Here is a 21135-nt window from a genome sequence, read left to right on the forward strand (position 1 = left end):
TCTGATCTTATTGGTGACCTTTATTAGTTTTTGGTTTTTTTACAATTTAGAAAATTGACTAAAGTATCAAGAATAATATAACAAATATACGCCTCTCAGAATTGACAGCTGTTGATGTTATATTTGTTATTTTTTAATAAAACAAATCCTACAAAGTTGACATCGTCTTTGTCCTCTCAAAGACAACAGCCCCCATGCATTTAAAATGTAGGTTTTTAGTACAGTTTTAATACTCTTGCATATATTATTCATGCATGTGTATGTAAAATACTGTTTTGTGTGTTGTGAAATTTCACATAAATGATACAGTATCATAATTTCATTTATCATTATGTCTTGAGGTCTATCCAAGTTCATATGTGTACATACAAATGTATGTATACATGTTTGCTATGTAGTATTTTGTTATATGACTGCCATACTGTTTATCCATTCCTTGTGCTGCTTAAATTATCATTAGTTTTTTTTTACTATCATGAACTTTGCTACTGTGAACATACAGTGAACATGTGTGCCAAATAGAATTTTTGGATCACAGAGAATTTAATGTGTTTTGCTAAATAAGTGCCAAAGAATCTCTCAAGTGGCTGGTAACCATTTCTATTTCACTAGCAGTGACTGAGAGTTTCCGCTTGCTGTGTGTTCACCAGTACTGACTGGTGTTGACTTTTGAAAATTTTTGTCAGTTTGTGGCATCTGGCTGGCTTACTTGGTAGAGCATGTGACTCTTTATCTCAGGATTGTGAGTTCAAGCCCCATGTTGGCTGTGAAGCGTACTTTAAAAAATAAATAAATAAAAACATGCTTATTGCTTTAAAAAAAAGAAAATTTTTGTATATCTAAAATGGTTTCCTTATTTTATTTATTTATTTTTTTAATTTTGAGTGAGACAGAGAGAGAGAGAGACAGAGCACGAGCAGGGGAGAGGTAGAGAGAGAGGGAGACACAGAATCCAAAGCAGGCTCCAGGCTCTGAGCTGTCAGCACAGAGCCTGACGCGGGGCTTGAACCCACGAACCGTGAGATCATGACCTGAGCCGATGTCGTACGCTTAACCAACCAAGCACCCAAGTGTCCCTGGTTTCCTTATTTTTTTAAGTAGCAGTTTTCCCGGTTATCCATGAGATTGAGCATCTTTTCTTGTTGATTGATCATTTATATTTCATTTTCTGTTGATTATTTATTTCCTTGCTCACTTTTCTTTTGGGTTGTTTTTCTTTTTCTTACTGATTTATGTGTTGTAATTTCCCCCTATATTGCTAGTATTTGAACTTCTTGCTATTTTTTGTCACATGGAAGTTTTACATTTTTTAGTCAAATATGTTTTTTCTTTTGTCCTTTGCTTTTCTTATTTTTTTTAAACGTTTATTTATTTTGAGAGAGAGGGAGCAAGAAAGAGCACGCGCATAAGCGGAAGAGAGGTAGAAAGAGCAAATCCCAAGCAGGCTCCATGCTGCCAGCGCAGAGGTAGACATGGGGTTCAATCTCATGAACTGGGAGATAGATCATGACCTGAGCTGAAATCAAGAGTCAGACACTTAACCAACTGAGCCACCCAGGCACCCCTCCTTTTTTTATTTTGAATGAAATCCTCTCCTATCCCAAGATCATAAAGTTTTTAAAAATATTTTCTTCTAATGGTTTTAAAGTTTTCGTGTAAGTTTCATCTTCTTTTTCTAAGTTTTGCATAGAACAACCACCCTCTCTACTTAGAATGCCTGTATACATCTGGGTTTCAGTATTTAATTGTTGAATAAATTAGTAATTTGGATAAATTTTCAAATTAGACTAACCTTTAACTTGTACCAAGGTACATGTGGGACAAAAGAGGAAATAGAATTGGGATGTATTGATCAGCTACCATACATCACATGTTTGAAATAAATTATCTCATTTGATTCTAACAGTAACACTGAGATAGAAATTAGCTCCATTTTATGGATTAGAAAATAGTGTCAGAGAAGAAAAAATAGTTAAATTTAAAAGTGATAAAGTTACTTAGTTTGATATGTACATAAATTAGTAGGCAGAGTCTTAGTAATACTGGCTGAGTCCCTGAGTTAGCATAGTTTGAAAAAAGTTTTTAAAGGTTTCCATATGGTATTGCATTAGGATTTTTTTTTTAATTTTTTAAAAAATTTTTAATGTTTATTTCTGTGAGAGAGAGAAAGAGACAGACAGACAGAATGTGAGCAGGGGAGGGGCAAGAGAGAGGGGGAGACACAATCTGAGCCCAGTGTAGGGCTCAAACCCACAAACAGTGAGGTCATGACCTGAGCCAAAGTCACACACTTAACCGGCTGAGCCACCCATGCGCTCCTGCATTAGGACTTTTAATAGTGCCACCTCACCATTGATATTGGCAAATATGGTGTGATTAATCCCATAATAGTGTTGATGTCTTTTTTAAAAAAGTGCTCTGCCATTTATGTCAGTATGACAGGATGCAATGTTTCCGCTGTGGATTAGCAGTGGGACAAGTTAGAGAAGCCAAGAAAAATTGCCGCTTTCTTTGAATTTGGAACTGCACATTGTGATTTCATCATTTTATTTGAGAAAGTCTTGTCAAGTCTAAAGTCTTGTCTCACATATCCACATTCATACAGATATACAAAACAAATTTATTCAAGGACTTAAATACACATATACTTCAAAACCAAATTACTAATGATTTGGAGGCATATTTTCTTTTTTTTTTTAACTATTAGTACCATTGTAACCTACTAGCCTGAATAATCAGAATTGAATGTATTTTAAGCTTACTTTCAGTGTTTCGAACATCTTCAATACATCATGCACAAAATTGTTGAACTATTTTTTTCTTAAGGGGCAACCACTACACTAAGTAGAAATTCAGTACCTTACTATAAATGAATATATGAGTTATTTTTATTTACTGCTGAAAATAGTGCCAATTATTTTTGCTTTTTTGGGAATTTTTTTTTTTTTTAAAGCTTGCTCATTTATTATTATTTATGAGTGGGAGAGGGGCAGAGAGAGAGGGAGACCCAGAATCCAAAGCAAGCTCCGGGCTCTGAGCTGTCAGCACAGAGCATGATGCAGGGCTTGAACTCACAAACCGTGAGATCATTACCTGAGGTGAAGTCAGATGCTTAACCTGGGTGAGCCACCCAGGCACCCCTTTTTAATTTCCAAATGTCACATGTATATGGTATTTAAAAATCAAGTCATAGGGTTACCATGGTGGCTCAGTTGGTAGAGCACTTGACTCTTGATCTCAGGGTCATGAGTTCAAGCCCCATGCCTGGCATAGAGCTTACTTCAAAAAATATTAAAAAAAAAGTTAAATTGTAAAAGAGGTTACAATGTTAAGGGGATTTTTTTAAAATTATCTTTACTTGAAGGATAGTTGACACATTAGTTTCAGGTGTACAACATAGTGATTTGACACTTGTATACATTATGAAATGCTTACCATAGTAAGTGGTTACCATCTGTCACTGTATAAGATTATGACTATATTCTCTGTGCTTTACTTTACATCCCTATGACTTTTTATTTTATAATTGTAAGTTTGTACCTTTTAATCCCCTTCATTTAAGCCCATCTCTCTATCTCATTCCCTTCGGGCAACTGCCAGTTTGCTGTCTGGATTTATGAGTCTGTTTCTGTTTTGTTTTGCTTGTTCATTTGTTTCGTTTTTTGGATTCCACACATAAGTGAAATCATATGGTATTTTGTCTTTGATCAGACTTACTTCACTTAGCATAATACCGTCTAGTTTCATCCATCTTTTATAAATGGCAGAATTTCTTTCTTATTTTATGGCTGAGTAATATTCTATTGTCAGTATATACCATATCCTCTTTGTTTATCAGTGGTCACTTGAGTTGCTTTCAGATCTTGGCATAGGAGTGTGTATGTCTTTTCAAATTAGTGTTCTTTTTCTTCCCAGAAGTGCAATTACTGGATTGTATGGTATTTCTATTTTAATTTGTTAAGGAACCTTCATATTATTTTTTACAGTGCTTAACACCAATTTATATTCCCAGCAACAGTTCCCTTTTTCCTCCATCCTCATAACAATTATTTTTTTGTCTTTTTGATATTAGTCATTCTGACAGTTGTGAGGTGATAGCTCATTGGAGTTTTGATTTGTATTTCCTTGACAATTAGTGATGTTGAGCATCTTTTCATGTTATCTGTTGTCCATCTCTATGTCTTCTTTGGAAAAATGTCTTTTCTGGTTCTCTGCCCATTTATTAATCAGGTTTTTTTTTTGTTTTTTTTTTTGGTGTTGAGTTGTAGGAGTTCCTTATATATTTTGGATGTTAACCCCCTTATCAGATATATCATTTACAAACATTTAAGGGGAATCTTTGCCACATCCCCTGTTCTGACCCCGAAAGGACTGTATTTAGTCTTGTTAACTCTTCTTACATTTTTATTCTTCTTCTGATGGTTGTTGTATATCTAAATAATATGCTTATGTTGTTATTGATCTGTCAATATTAGGCACTATCTCTTGACTTCTTACATTAAGAGTTAAGAAATTACCTCACTTTACATCATCTTTTGACATTCAGGTTTTTTTTAACTGAGTGCCGGCCTGACACTGTCTCTTGACTTAACCACCCTGTGTTAGAGATACTAGCATTTACCTCTTAACTTCTCTTACCTATTTCTCTTCTCTTTTTCTTCATGTTAAAATGTTTACTTTCTCTTAAATAAGCACTGTTGCCGTTTTTTTGTAGCTTAGTTCTTAAAGTAGAAAACCAATAAATAATAATGTTATGACTGTGATGTGATGAGTCTGATTATATATCTTTTCCTGTTTTTTTCTTCAAGTGTCTAAATTCCTTTTTTTACCCTTGCATTGGCTAACTTTATCACCTCCTTTTGTTATTTAGCCTTTTCAAAAATAGTATTAATTCCATCCAATTTATCCTTTCACTTGGAGGTTCCAGCTTTCTAATCAGTCGGATTCTTCTGTAAGGTTGCTGCACGCGATAATTTTGAGACTTTTCTTCCCTGCTATACTGGTTTTGATCCAGTGTTCTCAAGATCTCCTCTCTTCATTTTTCTTAGTTTACTTGATTGCCAGAAAACATTCTGAAATGCTTCCTACAGTAAAGCTCTAGGAAGTAAATTTGTCTGAAAATGTCTTTCTTCATTAAAAAAAAAAAAAAGTTTTTGAGAGAGACCTCGCATGTGCGCACAAGCAGAGGAGGGATAGGGAGGAAGAGAATTTCAAATAGGTTGCACGCTCAGCTCAGAGCCTAATGTGGGGCCATGATCCCACAACCATGAGATCGTGATCTGAGCCAAAATCAAGTCAGATCCTCAGCCGACTGAGCCATCCTGGACCCCTGTCTGAAAATGTCTTTATATTGCTTTCCCAGTTAATAGATGGCTTGGCTAATATAACAGAATTGTAGGTTGAAAATGATACTTAAAACATTAGTGGCACTGCTCTATCATTTTCTTGCATTTGTTTTATTAATATGAAGTCCATTGTTATTCTTCTCTTCCTTTTTTGTAGGTGACCTAATTTCCCCTGTCAGCTTTTAAAAGCTTGTTTTCTTATTTACTTATAATTTTTACCCTGAAATAGTTTTACAGAAGAAGTTGTGAAGATAGCATAGAGAGTTCTTACATCCCTTTCACCCAGCTTCCTCTAATGCTAACCTCTTCCATATTCCTGTAATTTATGAAGACTAAGAAGTTGATATTGGTATAATACTAGTAATTAAATTACAGACTTTTCCACAACTGATACCTTTTCTGTTCCTGGATTCAATCCATAACACCACATTCTATTTATTTGTCGTGGCTCTTTAGTCTCCTGTAATCTGAAATTTCCTTACTCTTTTTTTTATTGATGTACTTTTTTTTTTTTTTTTGGCTCACCTTGACACTTTTGAAAGTTAGGTATTTTGTAGAATATCCCTCAATTTGTGTTTGTCTGGTATTTTCTCATGATTAGAGTGAGGTTACGAATTGTTGTTGGGAAGAATATCACAGGTATCGTTGCCCTTCTTCATCGCATTGCATCAGGAAGTACACGATGTCCGTGTATCTTATTGTTGGTGAATTGGTTAAGATCTTGTATGCCAGGTAGCTCCACTGTGAAGTTGTTTCTTCTTTCCATACACTGTTTATTGGAAGCAAGTTACTAAGTCTGGTCTACACTAAAGGGGCGGTGAAGTAAACTCTACCTCTTGGAGGGACGAGTGACAAAGAATTTTTGGATGTACTGTAAAACAACCACTGTAATTAGTAAATATTTCTCGAGAGGGGGTAGGGCAGGGGGAAGGTCGTATTCTTCAAGTCTATGCAATTATCCTGTTTCTCTGTAAAGAAAATCCTGTTTCCCTTTTAGTATTCCTCATTGTTTCTTGCCTGCAGCAATTACTTTATTGTGTTAAAGGTCATTTTTTATTTCCCTTTTTTGCTTCTCCAGTTTTTAGTTTTGATTCTTATACAAGGAAGATTTATACCTTCTTCCCCAATTATTTGTTTATTTGTAATCCAGCATGGACTCATGAGTATTTATTTTATTTTGTGGGTTATAATACAATATTGTCATTATTTTCTGGCTCACATTGTTCCATCTTTGGCCAGTTGGAAGTTGTTTTAGATTGCTGCCTCTATCCTTTTTGACATGCCCCCATTCTTTTGTTTTGTCTTGTTTTTTTAACTGCAAGGGCCTCTTTTAATCTTTGTTTTTTTAATTGCATAATTATGTATGTTTGCATAGTTTTTCATTTATTGTGCAAACCTGTTGGACTTTTCCACTCAGGGTTCACCTTCATCCCCTTTCTACCTTTTCTCTCATTTTCCCTTTTTTATTCTCTATTCTTTTTGCAGTCTTACTTTGTCTAAGTGGGATGCCTCTACATTGATTTTTTTTTTAACATCTTACAGCTTTTTTTTTTACCTTTTAATTTCCTGTGTGATTTCTTAAGTTTATACTCAGATATGTCTTCTGATTTTTTTTCTTCCAAGAGTGCTTTTCTACTGTTTCTTTTTTGTAGCATACTCTTCTCATTGTATGGATGCAGGAGTTTGCTGAAAATCTGAGTTTTCCAGCTAAGTATTTTTTTTAATATTTATGTTTCCTCCAAGGTAATTTTTTTTTTTTTTTTTTTTTTTGGTCTGTACCTTGCTTTTTCCCATGTTATAGGCTTTCCTGAATTGTCCAGTGGTCCTTGGCCTTTATTCAAGTTGATGATGGTGATTGGTAACTATGTTGGAATGAAGGATTAAGGAAGTTTTATGAACTGGTGGCTTTCATTTTAGGCAACTGGGCAGGGATACTGTGTTATAATGCAAGATACCTAATTACCAAAATACTGTAATGTACTGTGGGGCAACATTTCTTTTTTTTTTTTTTTTTTTTTAATTTATTGTTTAATTTACATCCAAGTTAGTTAGCATATGGTGCAACAATGAATTTAGGATGCCCTTTTTACCCATTTAGACCATTTGCCTCCTCCTACAACCCCTCCAGCAACCCTCTGTTTGTTCTCTATATTTAAGAGTCATTTATGGGGGCACATTTCTGTAGATAAAAATCATCAAATGTTTTGACCCAATTTTTTGATAGTAGGATTAATGATCCATGTACAGACTTTAATTTACTCTTTTATGTTCCATGTTTCCCTCTCACTGTTTTGAGTCCAATATTTCTACACAATTCTATAGAAGACAGATGGGCTCTCTTCTAGATATATCTTCTTCCTTAATAGTCTGTATTCTAGTCTGTAGAAATTTGATAAAATCAAAACTTATATAGCATTGCATAACACAAGTGAGTTTCACAGGAATTTTTCCTCCTTTGTCTCCTAGCAATGACCCTGTGGGCACTGAATAGCTGTAATACATAGCAAACACCATATACATCCAGCCTGAGAACTGAGAAGAGAGGCCTCTCTACCCTGAGGCCAACTGTGTTTGTAGGTTGTGCTGCAGTAGTGGCAGCAGAGACCTGAAAACCTGAGAAAATACCTGCCATCTCTGTCCAAAGAAACCCAGAAATGGGGCCCTTGGTTTCTATTGAATATGAGGAGGGTCACTATTATTTTACTCCATTGCTGTTTTAATCTGAAGGCCCTGACACTATTGTGTATGTACAGAATAGTGTAGGATGCCTCAAGAATTCTGGCTTTCTGGCAGGAGGAACCAAGAAGAAGGGATATCAGTTGGAAAGTATGAGGGAAATTTTGGAGAGATCTGTGAAAGGTGATTCCCTAATTTCATGTATGGAACAGAATAAATTCTGGGCTCACCCGTGAGCTGCACATGCACAGAATAGACCCAAAGAACCATAACAAATGCTTCAAGAAGTGAACTGTCTTATAAACCACTACCTGATTGCCAGAATGTGCTGAGCAGACCTAAACATAACAAAGTCTTTGAAAATGATTTAATATGGGAACCCGTAAAGAGGGCAAGATAGAACTAGTCTGAAACCAGATAGGTCAGTTGCCTACTAAAACAAAAACAAAAACTTAACATTCCCCAGAGGATTCTTTAACAGGATGCAAAGTCACCACAACATAATACCCAAAATGTCTGGGATACAACCGAAAATTATTCAACATACTGTGACTCAAGTAAAGTTGACTTTGTGACTTTGTGACTGTGTCAAGATGATCCACGTGTTGGAATTATCAGTGACTTTAAAGCAGCTATTATAACCATCATTCGTGGACTAAAGGTAGACATGTTTGAAATAAAAAGAAAGGCAGAAGTTTTCAGAAGCAAAATTGAAACTCTAAAAAAGAACTAAATGGTAATTTTGGAACTGAAAAAAAAATGCATTATGCAAAGTTAAAAATTCATTATATGTGCTCAACAGCAAATAGAGATAACAGAGAAGAGTCACTGAAGTTGAAGATAGTTCACTAGAAATTATACAGTGTAAAGAACAGAAAAGAAAAAAGATCAGGGGAAAAACATGAACTAGGTCTCAGGGACTTGTGGAACTTACAAAGTTGGTTGTCATTGGAGTTCCAGAAGGAGAGGAGGAAAAGTGTGATGTAGAAAAATCTTTGACAAAATAACGAACTGGGACTTCAGCCATTATTAGGTGTAAATTATAGATTTAAGATGCTTCTTGAATTCCAAACAGGAATTGACAAGAAATCATGCCCAGATACATGATAATCAATTTGCTAAAAATCAAAGGTAAAGAAAAAATCTGGAAAGGAGTCTGAAAAAATGACACATTGTGTATAGAAGAACAGAAATTTGAACGATGAATAATTTCTCTTCAGAGAATATGGAGGCCAGAAAAAGAAAAGAATTGCCAACTCAGCATTTTATATCCAGTGAAAGTATCCTCAATAAGAAAGGCAAAACAAAGGGATTTTCAGATGAAGAAAATCTACGAATTTGTTGTCATGTTTTATGACATTTTATGATCTTTATCTGCTAAATATTTATGATATTTATCTACTCAAAAAAAATGCTAAAAGTTCTTTAGGCTGAAAGGAAATCATACCAGAGAAATTTAATTTAAAAAAAAAAAAAAGCAAAATAAATGGTAAATACTTGGGTAAATATAGCAGACTGTTATTCCTCTGCTTAAATTTTTAAAAAATGTTTGTTTAAAATAAAAATCTTAATACAGGTATATTTCATTGTATGTGAATGTAATATATGTGGTAAATACAGTGTAAAGTGGAGAGGGTAAAGAGTCTATATGGTTGAAACTTCTTTGTTTTACTGTGAAAATCTAGAAGTTGGTATATGTGTTATGAAAAGTTAGATATGCATATTGTAATCCCTTTTATCAGCTGCTAAAAATACAGAGATTTGGGGGTGGGGGGTAAGGAGAATAAATTAAAATAGAATGCTAAATAATACTCAACCCAAAAGAAAGGAGAGAAGGGAAAAACAAAAGTGAAAAACAGGACAAAAATGGAAAACAGATACCAAAATGATAGACTTAAATATAATCAATAATTATGTATAATACAGACAAAATAGACTTCATAGAACAATGAAAATTACTGGATATGACAAGACATTTCTTAATGATGGAATGGCTCACTTTCCACATAGGCATAACAATTCTAAATACAATAGGCACTTAACAACAGAGCTCTAAAATGTATGAAGCAAGAACTGATGGAACTAAAAGGAAAAATAGACCAATCCACAATTAGTCTTGTAGAGTTGACACTCTTTTCTTAGTAATTGTTACAAGTAGACAGAAAAGTAGAAAGGATATAGAACATTATCAGTCAAATTGCACTAACTGACATTCATAGAACACTTTAGCCAATTGCAACAGAATATTTTATATATGAGTACATGGAGCATTCTTGAAGATAAATTATGTTCTTTGCCATGATATACACCTTAACAAATTAAAAGAATAGAAATCACACAAAGTATGTTCTCAGATCATAATAGAATTAAACTGTAAGTCAGTAACAAAAATACCTGGGAAACCTTCAAATTTTGGAAACTAACCAAGACGTTTCTGACTAACCCTGTGCGTCAAGAGGATATCTCAAGGGATACTACAAAATATTTTCAGTTGAATGAAAATACATATCAAAATTTGTGGGATGTAGGTAAAATAGTACTTGGAAGGAATTTATGGCATTGGATGTTTTTATTAGTAACAAAGAAAGGTTTTAAGTCAATAATTCTTAAATAGAATGAGCTTGTACCTTAAAGAACTAGAAAACAAATGAATCAAACCCAAAACAGGAAGTTACGAAGCAATAAAGAGGACAAATAAAATTGAAAATAGAAAAATTAATAAAGATCATTCAAACCAAAGCTAAGTTTTCTTTGAAAAGGTAGAATTGAGAAGTCTAGCCAGATTGGCCAAGAAAATTTATCAATGCCAGGAATGGAAAAGGGAGATATTATTAGAGCTCCTACAGACAATATAAAAGTAAAGGAATGCTATGAATAATTCTACACTCTGAATTAGATGACTAAGATGAAATGGATCAACTCCTTAAAAGACACACAAGTGATCAATACTTGCTCAAGAAGAAATAAATAATATGAATAGCACCATATGTATTAAAGAAATTGAATTTTAACTAAAACTTTTGACAAAACTGTAGGCTCAGAAAGAAAACCTTATTGGCAAATTCTACTATATTAAGCAATTAATGATACCAATTCTGCAGTCATTTTTAGAAAATAAATGAGGGAACACTTAAGTATTTTATGAGGCCTTCATTAACTTGATACTAAAACCAGAGAAAGACATTACTAGTGAAGAAGAAAAAAACTTAACAGACCAGTATCCTCATAAATACAAATGTCAAAATCCTCAACAAAATATTAAACCACATCTAGTAATATATTAAAAAGACTAATATATCATGAGTCAGTTGTGTTTATTCCAAGAATGAAAGCTGATTGAACATTCCAAAATCAGTCAATGTAATTTACCATATTAACAAGAGAAAGAAAAAAAATCATATGATTACTTAAATACATACACCAAAAGCATTTGGGAAAATCTGCATTTGGTTTGATAAGAACTCTCAGCAAACTTAAGAATTAAAGGTTATATCCTTAACCAGGTAAGGGGTATTTGTTAAAAACTTATAGTTAAGTTTTTACTTAATGATGGAGGACCTAATACCCATAGGATAAGGAACAAGGCAGAGATGTCTGCTTTTTCTTTTTCTTTTTTTTTTTTTTTTTTAATCAATCTTCTTCACCATTGTACTGGAAGTCCTACCCAGTACACTAAAGCAGGAAAAGACATATAGATTGTAATGAAAGAATTAAGTGTCTTTATTTGCAGACACCCTGGTTGTCTATTTAGAAAAACCCTGGTATCTATAAAAAAGTCTGTTCATACAAATAAATGTGTTTTTAATACAACACCAAAAGTACAATCCATAAAAGAACTGATAAATTGGACTTGATAAAGACAAAAACTTTTGCTCTGTTAAACATTTTGTTAAGAAAATGAAAACACGAGACACACACTGAGAAAATATTTGGAAAAAAAAAACCATATCTGACATGTACTTTCATCTAGAATATATAAGGAATTCTCACACCTCAACAATTTGTAAACAAAAAACCCAGTTTTTAAAAATGGGCAAAGGATTTGGACATTTCACCAAAGAAGATATACATGTGAAAAGCACATGAAAATATTCCACATCACCTGTTATTTGAGGAATGCAAATTAAAATTGCAACAAAATACCAGCACACTTCTGTTAACATGGCTAAAATTAAAGACAGGGACACCAAAATCCTGACAATTAGAACCATTGGCAAGAATGCCAAGCCATTGGAAATGCAAAATGGTACAGCATCTTTGGAAACATTTTGGAATTTTCCTATAAAGTTAAACATATATTTAGCAAATATGACCTAGCAATCTACTCTTGAGTATTCACCCCAAAGAAATAAAAACTATGTTCACACAAAAAGCTATGTATATATGTGTAGCAGATTTTATTTATAATCACCTTAAATTGGAAATAATCCAAATATTCAACTGGTAAATGGATAAAAAACTGTGTTATATTGTTGGAAGAGGCAATTGAGAGGACTTGACTGCTGGTTGACCTGCAAGCTGAACCTGTGTAATCAGAGGCTTCTCACCTCCCTCCCGTGTCCTTGTAATATACATTGTGCCCACTCTTCCCACATTGGGAGCTATTCTAAGGATGTAGCCTTGAGAGAGAGCGGTATTGAAACCATCTGGACAGTGTATGTCACTGAACCCAGTTAAGACTTCTGTGTAAACTTTTAAGATTTGGCAAGTGGGTACAGAGATCTATTCATCTGAAGGCTATCCAAAACAAGCCTCATAAGTAAGTTCCCTTTCTTGTAAGTTAAAACTTGCACCTACCAATGTGGAATGGTCTGCCTCTTTTGGTTTCTTCTTGCCCTTTGTGTAAAGGGCCAATTTGTGAACCAACACATATCTATACAAGAGAGTACCACTCTTCAACACAGAGGAATGCATTATTAATATACACAACCACAGGGGTAAAATTCAGATGCATTATGTTAAGTGAATGATCCTAGCATCAAAAGCCTACCTATTATATGACTTCATTTATATGACATTATGGAAAAGTAAAAACTATAGAGACAGAGAACAGATTATTGTTTTCTAGGGTGTAAGGGTGAAAAAGAGAATTTAACTATAGAAAGGCTTTGTGAAGGAATTTTTGAAAGTGATAGCAACTCTTCCATATGTTTACTTTGTTGATGACTAAATGATTTAATACATTTGTCAAAATTCACAGAGCTATGTACCAAGAATAATTTTACTGTATATAAATTAAAACAAAGTTTTTAAAGTGTGAGACAAAGTCTTATCTTTGAGAAATTAAATTGTAAAAAGGGAGATTTTTTTTTTTTTAAGAATCCAAAGCCATTTTCATATGCTTCATACATATGCTTCAATATCATACACTTCTCTTAACTCTTCCAAGGATAATATTTGAGCCAGAGGAACTTCTAAAAATGATTATGTGCAACCCTGTCATTTTATAAATAAGGACTAACCTGAAGTCTTAGGAGGTTGATTGATTTCTTTACTAAGGCCCAAACTTAGTTCCTTGAGCCAAGTTGAGAGATTCACGATTAATAAGAATAAGCCATGGGAGTAGTAAACAAATTGAGACTAAAATTTCTGGGTCCTTTCAGTGTGCAGGGATTTTTCTAAATGCTTTTTTGCATTCATTTTCTAATTTAATCCTTTGAGCAATAACATAAAATAGGTATCTCTGTTATTCCTAGTTTTAAATGAAGAAACTAAGAATTGGATAGAGAAGTTGCCCAAAGTTCATGGCTAGTAGGTGAAGCAAAATTAAAAAATTTTTATCCTGATCTAGGATCCAATTCATACAAAAAAAGAAAGTAGCATATGTCAAGACCTATAAACAGTTCAGTGTTTGGGAACCATAATATTTGTGACAATAGATTAAACAAAAAAGGTTGGCAGAGTCCAGTTACTGTAGGATGTTATATACTATTTAATTTTTTTTTCCACAGCCATAGGAAATAGGAAACCACTGAAAGTTTCCAGCAGTTAATCAGGTAGTCATCTTTTTATTTTAGACCATTTGGTATTTGTATGGAGAATAAATTCACAGGGAGTAATATTGAGACCAATTATCAAAGACAATTGTTAAGATCCTAAGTAAAACAGAAGTTGTAACAATATATAGGGACCCATTCCAGGAAATGTTTGTGTAGTAAAATTGACAGGACATGGTGATTATTAAATGTGAGAAAAGAGATAATTGGTACCAGTGATAACTGCTACCAAATGAAATGGAGAATACAGGAGAAGAATAAGTATATTGTAGAATTTTCTACCTCCCTTCACTTCTCTCAGTTTTGTTTCTTATGCTTCAGGGCTCTATTGTTATGTGCATGTATATGTATGATTGCTATATCTTCTTGATGGGAATGAGTCTTTTATCATAAAGTGTCCTTGTTTGTAGTTACTATTTTTATCATATTGGTCTGTTAAAACAACTATTTCAGCTCTCGTTTGCATGTTATATCTTTTTTCCATCCTTTTACTTTTAGCCCATTCATGCTTGAGTTTAAAGTGAGCCTCTTTTAGACAGCATAATAGTTGGATCATGTTTTTCTTTAATTTATTCTGGCAACCTCTGCCTTTTAATTGGAGCATTAATACATTCATTTGATGGAATTACTGATGAGGGCTTCCACCATTTTGGTATTTGTTTTCTGTATGGTTCTTTTTTGTTCCTGTATTCCTCTGTTATTGGCATTTGGTGTTAAATAGACCTTGTGTATTATTTTAATGTCATTTCTTTATAATAATGTTAATATATTATTTTCTTAGTGATTGCCTGCTTTGGGGATTACAGTTCACATATTACAATAATCTAGGTGTACCAATCTACTAGCAATAAATTCTTCAAGTTTTTATTAATCTGGGAATATCTGAATTTCTCATTTTTGAAAAATAGTTTTGCTGTATATAGAATTCTTGGTTGACAGGACTTTCCTTGTATCATCTCAGTGCTTTCTGGCCTCTATGAGCTCTGATAAAAAAAAAAAAATCAGCTGCTATTATTTGACAATCCTTTGTAGGTAATGCATCACTTCTCTTGCTACTTTGTAGATTCTCTTTGTTTTTGACTTTAAGCAGTTTGTGATATGTCTAACTGGTAATCTCTTTCCATTTAACCTATTTGGAGCTTTTTGAGTTTCTTACATGTGTACATTAATGTTTTTCATTAGATGTGGGAAGTTTTCAGTTATCCTTTCTGCATATATTCTCTCTTTATATATCTTGGAACAATAAATCTCTCACTCTTTGTGTGTATGTTGGAGTGCCCTTCAATACTCACCCAGACAGTTGACGACTCTGTTTTAGCCTTCCCTTTCTGCTTATGCAGAGCCTCAAAAGTTAAGCACACATGAGAGTTTGGGCCTTCTCAGGCTTTTCCTGAGCAGGCTCACAGCTTTCATTTCCATTTTCATTTCATTTCATTTTTTATTTTAGAGAGAGAGAGTGTGTAAGCTGGGGAGGGCGGCAGAAGAAGAGAGAATCTCAAGCAGGCTTCACACTCCATATAGAGGACACCACAGGGCTCGATCCCACAACCTGAGGACCATGACTTGAGCCGAAATCAAGAGTCAGACCCTCAACCTAAGCCACCCAGGTGCCCCCAGGCTCACGCTTTAAAGTATATATGTGGCCATCTAGATTCCAAGGAAATGACAGAGGTTTTTTTCAAAGCCACTATGGGTATTTTATCTCCCAGCTCCTCCTTTTAAGCTTTTTGTTCAGTCTTTCTGTTTGTCCCAAGTGTTAATCCATTGCCTGGGGCATCCATGAAGTTAAAACTCTTAACCTGCAATTGTTTAGACAAACACCTGTTCCTTTCTGGCCCTGAAAAGACTTTTCACATTGGACTGCCTCCAGGTCAGGTTCAGTACAATAGTTTTCAAGTGAAGCCCTCCAAAGAACCACTAGACAGATTAGACAGGTCACATAAGGCAATTCCTTGGAAATGAGGTTTTGAAAGAGTTCCAGCTCTCTTCTCCCTCTGGTAGCTAGTGGGCCTTCTGGGGAGTTTAAGATGGAATTAGGGAAGTTAAAATACCATAAAATTTGCTATTCTTATCAAGATTCAGCCATTTTTCTTTAATAAACAATGATGAATTTTGTGATATTTTAAATGATGTAAATGGCATATCTCAGAGATGTTGAATTCCCAGTTGGGTTTAGAAATCTGGATCTTGAGGTCATTGTTCATTTATAGATCACAGTTAAAACTATTAGAGTAGATAAGATTGCTTTAAAAAAGCATTTGTGATAAAACTGACCATATGATTCCTATATTCAAATAGATAATTGCTGAGTGAAGAAATGAAAACTTACTCATAATGCAAATTGATGTCCTTATAAGTCTCAAGTCTCAGCCCATCACTCAGAACAGCCTTGCAAGCCTATTTTGGGGGGTCAGATTCCACTTTTTTTTTTTTTTTTTAATGTTTACTTATTTTTGAGAGAGTGAGCACGTGCGAGCAGGGGAGGAGCAGAGAGGGAGACAGAGGATCCAAAGAAGGCTCTGTGCTGACATCAGAGTCCGATGCAGGTCTTAAACTCAGAAACCAAACCGTGAGATCGTGACCTGAGTAGAAGTCAGATGCTTAACCGACTTAAGGCACCCAGATGCCCCAGCTTCCACATTATTTTAATAATTATCTAAATCTACTTGGAGCGCCTGGCTGTCTCGACCGGTGAAGCGTGTGACTTGGTCTCAGGTTGTGAGTTTAAGCCTTGTGTTGAGTGTAGAGATTACTTAACAATAAAATGTTAATAATAGTAATCATCATCTCAGTCTTTTTGAGTCTTATTTCCATTGTCCTTCATACTCAACCTCCCTTTACTCCTAGTTTCTCTAATTTGGGAAGATGTAAGCCACATGACTTACCTGAAATTATTTTTCCTTCCCCTTTTAATTTACTTTTATCTACAGGTAATGACAGAGGAGAAATGAAGGTACTCATGAAAGATTCATTTAGATATTCTAGGCTGGGTAGGTAAAAAAGAGTATCCGGAGGGACCAATAGGTTATAAAGGTGTTGGAGGTGAGGGTTACAGGGGCCAACAGGCCTCCCAGTTTAAATAACTAGGCTTCTTAGAAAAAAATTGAAAAATTGTTTATTTAATGTGGGTTGTAAATAAATGGTGTTATTGTTACTAAGAAATTGTGTATGGTTGACCCTTGAACAGCACAGTTTTGACCTGCTCAGGTCCACTTATATGTGGATTTTTTTTTTATATATATAAATACTGTAAAGTACTATAAATATCTTTTTCTCTTCCTTATGATATTCTTCATAATGTTTTCTTTCTTCTAGTTTACTTTTTAAATTTTTTAATGTTTATTTATTTTTAAGAGAGAGAGAGACAACATGAGTGGGGGAGAGGCAGAAAGAGAGGGAAACACAGAATCTGAAGCAGGCACCAGGGTCTGAGCTGTCAGCACAGAACCCAATGCTGGGCTTGAACTCATGAACCGTGAGATCATGACCTGAGCTGAAATCAGATGCTTAACTGACTGAGCCACCCAGGCGTCCCTCTAGTTTACTTTATTGTTAGAATACGGTATATAATATTTTTAACACAAAATATGTGTTAATTGATTATTTATGCTATTGGTAAGGCATCTGATCAACAATAGGCTATTAGTAGTTAAATTTGGGGCAGTGAAAAGTTACACACAAATTTTCACTTGTGCCGGTATGGGGGTCGGTGCTCCTAACCCCTCTGTTTTTCAAGGGTCAAACTGTATATGCTACACATGGATATTTGATAAAAGTTATTCATGAGCAAAGGGGTATGTTTTTTACTTAGTTATAACAAATGCCAGACGTTTAAAAATGTCCCTGTCGTGTGTTAAATTGTGTGTCTCAGAGGGATATGTTCAAGTCCTAATCTCTGGTGAATGTGACCTTATTTGGAAATAGGTTTTTTTGCAGATTAAATAAAGATGAGGTCATACTACACACAGTGACTAAGATTTAGGACCTAGTGGACCCTAAATCCAATTACTGAGTAATGTCTTTGTAAGAAGGGAAGACGACACAGAGACACTTCCCACGTGAAGACAGAGGGAGAGATTAGAGAGATGCAGCTACAAGCCAGTGAATTCCAAGGATTCCCAGAAGTCACCAAAGCTGGGATAAGGCAAGAAAAAATTCTTCTCTAGAGCCTTTGGTGGGAGCATTGCCCTACTGACACCTTCATTTTCGACTTCTGGCATCCAGAACTTGAGAGAATAGATACCTGTCATTTGGAGCTACCCAGTTTGTATGGGCTTTCTTACAAAAGCCCAGGGAAACTAATACAGTCACTTGGTTCCTGAAATTAATTTTAATCTAAATATAAAAAATTAATTTATTTTTTTTCAAGTTTAGTCTGAGAGAGAGTGAGTGAGCATGCTCCAGAGGGACAGACAGAGAGAGTGAGAGAGAGAGAGGGAAAGAAAGAATCCCAAGCAGGCTCCACATTGTCAGTGTGGAGCCCAATACAGGGCTCAAACCCATGAACTGTGAGGTTATAACCTGAGCCAAAATCAGGAGTTGGTTGCTTAGCTGACTGAGCCACCCAGACGCCCCTAAAAAACTAATTTTAATTTCTAAATATATTATCAAATGACAAATTTAGAAATAACATTAATTCACAAAGTATGTTTTATGCATTATATTAGCTTAGATTTGAGGGTAACATGTTGAAAACAGATGAAAGGCAGAACTATGATAGCAAGATAATTGGCTCTTGATGGTACTTCAAATAAATAAAGCTTAAAAGAGCTGATTTATTGCATTCATTCACATCTGTGATTCCATTTGACAATCAGGTTTTTTTCTGAGAGAGATTACTGTTGAGAATATTATGCTAAGAAGTAATCTAATGTAGTTTCTAAATATGAATCTTCTACTTAAATCCTTTTAAAAGACTACCGTATTTTAACAATCATGTAATACAACATGGCCTTCTCTTAATAACCTAGGTAAAAGAAGCAATTCTTTTATCTATACTCAGTTAAACCAAAATTGTTTGAGTTATGTTCTTGATATTTTGTGGTAGAAATAAAATTTGGGGGACACCTGGGTGGCTTAGTTGGTTTAGCATCTGACCCTTGATTTTTGGTTCAGATCATGATCTCACAGTTCGTGAGTTAAAGTTCTGCACTGACTTCACACTGACAAGGTGCGAAGCCTACTTGGGATTCTCTGTCTCCCTCTCCCTCTGCCCCACTCGTTCTCTCTCTCTCCTTCCCTCAAAATAAATAAAGTTTAATAAAAAAGAAATGAAATTTGGAATTTGTCCTTAACATGCTTTGGGTACCTGTAATGAAGATACTTTACAGATTTTGAACCATATAGATCAGCCATCATTTATTTCCTTATTATGCTTTAATTTTTTTCGAGGTTCTGACTTAAGTAACTCTTAGTTTTCTATTGCTGCCATAACAAACTGTCTCAAATTTAACAGCTCAAAAGAACACACATTTATTGTATCACAATTTCTTTAAGTCAGAAGTCTGAGTAGGCTTGGTCTGGGTCCTCCACTTAGTGCCTCACAAAGTCAAACTCGGGTGTCAGCTGGGCTATTCCTTACTGACAGCTGTAGGAGAAAATCTGCTTCCAAACTCACTGACACTGTCAACCAAATTGTTTTTGCTCTTGAAGGACACAGGTCCTTGTTTCCTTGCTGGCTTTCAGCTGTGGGCTCTTGTTTGCTCCTGGAGGCTGTCCACATTCTTTCTCATACTTTCCATGTGGCACCCTTCACCAATAGCAGGTCAAATCCCTTTCATTTCTAATCTCTCTGATTTTTCCTTCTGCAACTCTGACTCCACCTGAAGAAAACTTAGCTTTTAACAGCTCATGTGATTAGATTGGGCCCGCTCAGTTAAATCAGAATAATCTTCCCGTATTAACCTCTGTTATCTTCGTTACATCCCTTGCCGTGTAATAAAACATATTCACAAGTTCCAAGGGATTAGGGCATGGACACCTTTGGGAGCCATTCCTGCCCGTCCTAAGTAATCTAGTATCAAGTTTCAGTTTTTATTTGTACTAACTATAAAAGTATTAATCTCCTAAGAATAATTATAAAATAACATAATTATAAATATAAGGAAGATACTGTATTACATTAGTACAGGAACTCTGACTTCCTTGCAATAAAGAGGAATGATAATTTTGGCCAACAATAAGAAATTTAGAAATTGACACCACAGAAAACACTTCTTTGTGGAAAAGGATAGCACAATAAAATGTCATTTCCCTAACGTTAGTTTAATTGCGTAGCGTAACTTACTTTGAGATTCTAGCCAACTTTCATTGCTTAAAATTAATTGACACCCACACCAGTTAGAAGTAGACAGACTAAAAAGGTCCTCATACAAATGCTGTCACCATGATATCTCACGTATCTTACAGTTTGCCACTAGAGTATCTAGGACTTGTATTTCTTAATTGTTACTGATAGCTCCATGTGGTTGCAAATGACTATCTTAAGATAATGGGATCTTAAAATGTCAGAGACTCTCACTTGTTCATTTTTGTATCACTGTTGCTTGGCACATTGTGGATACTGAACAAATATTTGTTGAAAAATGAGTTCACAAACATCACCACAGCTAACAAAGACTGTGTACAGGTTGATCACCCATTTGATTCAGGGCTTACTAAATGATCTTGTGTCTTCAAGCCATCACCACCTGATTTCTTGTGATTATTCCTGGCCATTGTTGTTATAAAAGAACGGAGGACTGTAATTGCACTTTGATGGTGTAGCATTAAAAACCCAAACTAGAAATACAGTGCCTTGAATCCTGCTGTGATACTAATAGGTTCTTTGATTTCCCAAGAAGATTAATTAATTTCTGAGCCTCAGCTCACAGATTTATAAAATGAAAATGTGAAATAAGATCTTGAAGCTTTAAAATTTGTAAATTATGAATTTTTCTTTTGAAGTAAATGGGAGACTTGAAATAGAGGAGTTCAAGATTGATCTTAACCGACCGAACACCCTCATTTAATCATTTTTTGGCCTTTTCTATGTATCAGCATTCAGGAAAAATAAATGTTTTTGAGAATTTTGTCTAAACCATGTACTTATCCTTTCATTTAATTTTTCAAGACTGAAA

The 21135-nt window shown here is 34.7% G+C and overlaps 1 protein-coding gene across 2 annotated transcripts in view; it reads left to right on the forward strand.

The window, feature by feature from the left end:
* The window catches only part of SP4 (Sp4 transcription factor), an 82354-nt gene that overhangs the window by 56626 nt on the left and 4593 nt on the right, over positions 1-21135 (forward strand). The window contains exon 6 of one of the 2 annotated variants that reach the window (XM_042919836.1): positions 7147-7356. The exons of the other annotated variant lie outside the window; for it this stretch is intronic. Within the exon in view, the coding sequence (XP_042775770.1) occupies positions 7147-7229 (83 nt within the window). The 3' untranslated portion in view covers positions 7230-7356. Of the gene's footprint in view, positions 1-7146; positions 7357-21135 lie in introns of those variants that run through there. 2 annotated transcript variants of the gene reach the window in all.

The sequence above is a fragment of the Panthera leo genome, chromosome A2, assembly GCF_018350215.1.
Source record: "Panthera leo isolate Ple1 chromosome A2, P.leo_Ple1_pat1.1, whole genome shotgun sequence".
In the NCBI taxonomy this organism is placed as follows: domain Eukaryota; kingdom Metazoa; phylum Chordata; class Mammalia; order Carnivora; family Felidae; genus Panthera; species Panthera leo.